At 46.8% G+C, this 3,900-nt stretch overlaps 1 protein-coding gene across 2 annotated transcripts in view; it reads left to right on the plus strand.

Annotated features, from left to right (window-relative positions):
• IRF6 (interferon regulatory factor 6) overlaps positions 1–3,900 on the plus strand; it is a 19,424-nt gene that overhangs the window by 5,102 nt on the left and 10,422 nt on the right. Inside the window, exon 2 of one of the 2 annotated variants that reach the window (XM_004375187.2) lies at positions 39–215. The exons of the other annotated variant lie outside the window; for it this stretch is intronic. Within the exon in view, the coding sequence (XP_004375244.1) occupies positions 42–215 (174 nt within the window). The 5' untranslated portion in view covers positions 39–41. The remainder of the gene's footprint in view (positions 1–38; positions 216–3,900) is intronic. 2 annotated transcript variants of the gene reach the window in all.

Genomic DNA, 3,900 nt, shown 5'->3' on the forward strand with positions numbered 1-3,900 from the left:
CAGAGTCCGGCTGAACCTCATTCTTTGCCCACCCCCAGATCATGGCCCTCCACCCCCGCAGAGTCCGGCTGAAGCCCTGGTTGGTGGCCCAGGTGGACAGTGGCCTGTACCCTGGGCTCGTCTGGCTACACAGGGACGCCAAACGCTTCCAGATTCCCTGGAAACATGCCACCCGGCATAGTCCCCAACAGGAGGAAGAAAATACCATTTTCAAGGTAAAGAACTTACATTGTCTAACTTGAAATTTTTTCCAGTTCTCTCAGACCTTTCTGTTTTTGTTTGTTTGTTTCATTTTCTTTTCTCTTTTGGCACAGGGAATAGACTTGACACAAAACTGTTATGAAACAGAGAGAATGTTTATGATGGGATGCCCAACCTTAGTGGCACAGTAATTTCTCTTGTTGGGATGTGTCTGTAATGTTTGAAACCCTTTATTCTTTACCTTTGGCCAAAGGTACTCGGCTCCTGTCCCAAAGGATCTGAGGTGGGGTCGGCTAAACTCCTCTAAGTGGTGATATGGTTATTCCAGAAGCTACCAAGGGTCAGGGATCAAGGACTCCTGTTCATTCACTCAGGGCCCTTGCTGTAAAGGGAGGTGCTTGGTCCTGGAAACGCTGTTGAGACCAGGGCTGAAGTGTCAACTGTTAGCAGGCTCCTCACGTAGCATGTAGCATGGGTATAGAGGGCCCTCAGAAAGTTTTTTTTTTTTTTTTGAAATCAAAATATTTTGCCTAGACCTATAACCTCTGTTAAAAATTAAAGGTGATTTAGTGAAAAGTTCTTAATCTACAAATGTTTTCTTCAATAGAAAGTAGCTTTGATCTGATAGTCATTTTATTTAACTGAAGAAAAAATTTAATCACGTGACATTTTACCAAGTTTAAGGAAAACCCAAGTTTGATTAAGATGGAAGTCAGTGGGAAGGTGGTTGATGGGAAAGGGTTCCATGTGGTCTGCAACCTGGAGGCTGTACTCTGCTCCAGGCCAGCTTCTCTCTGCTGCTCAGTCTTCCATCACGAGTAGCTTTAGTTTCTGTACCCCAAGACATACAGATGGGAGTTTGTTTTTTTCTTCCTGATTTACAAGCTGGATGTCAGAAGTGACATTCAGTCCCTGCCTTGGGCCTCTTGAGATTGACACTCCAGGTTGTTGCTGACGCTAATCAGGAAAGGGCAGAAAGAGTGGGCTCGGGGCTCAAAGGCAGGCCATCCTAGACATGTTGCCACCCAACTTAGTTATGTCAGGTGTAGAAAAGAGAAAACTGGTCTGAGGATACTTAGAAAAAGGTAAATGAGCTCTCTTAGTTTAGATACTAAATAATTATGTAAAAATGATAAGAAAAACATCTATAAACCATATTCGATTATTGGAGTTAGCACTGAGAAGGCGAGAGGCCTGCCAGTATACCCTTACCCCCTGGCCTAGCTGGCCTCCCATTGGGGTCTTGGTCTGGAGCTGGGTTTGCTGTTAAATTGTCTGGCAGTGGCTGGCCATGGGGGAAGAGGCTTGTTCCTGAAATCTCCACTCCTCAGAGGAAAGGCTGGCTTTGGGGAGGCTGCTTTGTCATATTTGTATCTGTCTATCTGATTGCACAAGGTGATGGAGAGGGCCTGGGGAAGCCAGGAGAAGAGTGTGGGTACCTTAACAGATCCTTAACTCTGATGGGCCTTTGGCGGGATATGCAGTGGGCACTAACATTGAATGGGCCCCTGCTATGTACCCTACATCTACTCTCTCATGTAATTCTCATGATAACCATGGAGGTATTACTTTCATGTTGTACATGCAAAAGCTGAGTCTCCAAGGGGGCTAAGTAACTTGCCAAAATCACACAGCTAGTAAGTGGTGGAGCCAAGATTTGAACCTAGGTTTATCTGCCCCCATTATCATACTGTCCCTACTGACCAGGAATTAGAAGACCTGGCTTCAAATCCTACTACCATCAACTGTGCATGTGTGATCTTGAGCCAGTCATATAACCTCTCTGGTCATCAGCTTCCCTATCAGTAAAATGGGGATGACACCAGTCTTGCCTCTCACAGGATTATTGTGAGAATCAAGTGAAATAATGTTTGGATGAGAATTTGTAAAGTACTATAAAAATGCAAGGATTATTTACATTTTAGGAAGAGAAATAAAGGGCTGGACAGTGACCAGGATCTCCCAGAAGCAAGAGTCAAAAGGGGCCTACATTGTAGGCCCTCCTTTCTTGACCCTAAAGTTCAACCATCAAGGGCATTACCTTCTGCTGCATCAGCCTTAGGTCCTCAGTGCCATCTGAGTGGACTCTGGGGAATGGCAGTGGTGAGCAGGAAGGCTGGGGCTGTGGTTCTGGGTTAGTCTGGCTGCTCTCCATGGAGGGGCAGGCCATTAGGGAGCCACAGAAATTTGTAGACCCGTGCCAAAGTCTGCACAGCCTGAGTTGGCCGGGTGGGACAGAGGATCAGACAAAGGGAAGGTAAAATGCAGGGAGGCAGCAGCCAGGTACCCAGGTAAGTGGACATGTGGCTCCCAGAGTCTAGGGAGCAGGGAGGTTGAAATCCCCTGAGGGAGGTCAGGTGGAATGGAGCAGCACTCAGGCCCCCTAGTGCCTGCTAAGCCTTCTAGGGCAGCCCAACTTTGTCAAATTTCATCCTGTACCATCAAAACAAATGGAACAGCCCAAGTCTGAGAAAAGGGTAAGAGGAAATGAATCTGAACTGATAGAGGGATTTAGATTAACTATTGGAAGAGACTTCCTCATGATTGTGAAGCTCTGCAGTGAGTGATGGAGGGGGATTCAGAGATCTTAACAAATGGGGCAGAAAGTGTCCTCAGTTTAAGCTTGGAAGGAGTCTGTGTCAGGAGTAGAGGCAGGGAGCTGGGGTTGGACGAGGCGATATGCCCTGCCAGCTGGAATAAGTTGGTATATGTACTTTCTGTCTTGAGTTCTCTGCTAATGATAGCACTCTTTTCCACAACAGAACACGTGTTACACTTGTGAAGAAACCTTATTGTTAAGTTCTTAGGTGCCGTGGAGTCGATTTTCGACTCCTAGTGACCCTGAGTGACAGGGTAGAACTGCCCCAGAAGGTTTTCTAGGCTGTAGTCCACACGCAAGCAGATCACCAGGTCTTTCTCACGTGGAGCCACTGGGTGGAGCCGCTGGGTAGGTTCGAACTGCCAGCCTTTTGGTTAGCAGCTGAGTGCTTAAGTGTTTTACCACCAGGGCTCCTAAAGAAAGCTTAAAAAAAAAAAACCTGAACCAAACCCATTGCCATCGAGTCTATTCCGACTCATAGCGACCATATAGGTCAGAGTAGAAACTCCACAGGGTTTCCAAGGAGTGGCTAGTGGATTCAAACTGCCAACCTTCCGGTTAGCAGCCAAACGCTTAACGCCTGTGCCACCAGGTCTCCAAAAGCAACGTCCTTTCCTGGCCCGTACAGGGATCAAACCTGCGACCTTGGCGTTATTAGCACCATGCTCTAAAGAAAGCTTAGAGATCTGGAAATATGTTAGCAATGGGGAGAGTGGATATCTTGTTAGCAGAAACATAGATGCCTGTTAGACCTAGAAGTAGGGATCTGTTTCTACTCCCTGCATTGTTCCGGAGGACCGTGTCTCTGGTCTGAGCAGCTCAGGCTTTCCTGCTCTTCATTGGAGAGATGGCTTTGTTGCCTTGTCTGGGGAAAGCATTGTGAGTTTCCATATTTGAAAACCAGAGAGGAGGAGTATCATGGTTTGAATTAAGTCCCCCCAAAAATGTGTGTATCAGTTTGGCTAGGCCATGCTTCCTGGTAGTCTGTGATTTTCCTGTATGTTCTAAACCTGCCTCTATGATGTTAATGAGGGAGGATGGGTGGCAGTTGTGTTAGTAAGGCAGGACCTGATCTACAAGACTGGATTGTGTCCTGAGGC

The sequence above is a fragment of the Trichechus manatus genome, unplaced genomic scaffold (assembly GCF_000243295.1).
Source record: "Trichechus manatus latirostris isolate Lorelei unplaced genomic scaffold, TriManLat1.0 scaffold00035, whole genome shotgun sequence".
NCBI classification, from domain to species: Eukaryota; Metazoa; Chordata; class Mammalia; order Sirenia; family Trichechidae; genus Trichechus; species Trichechus manatus.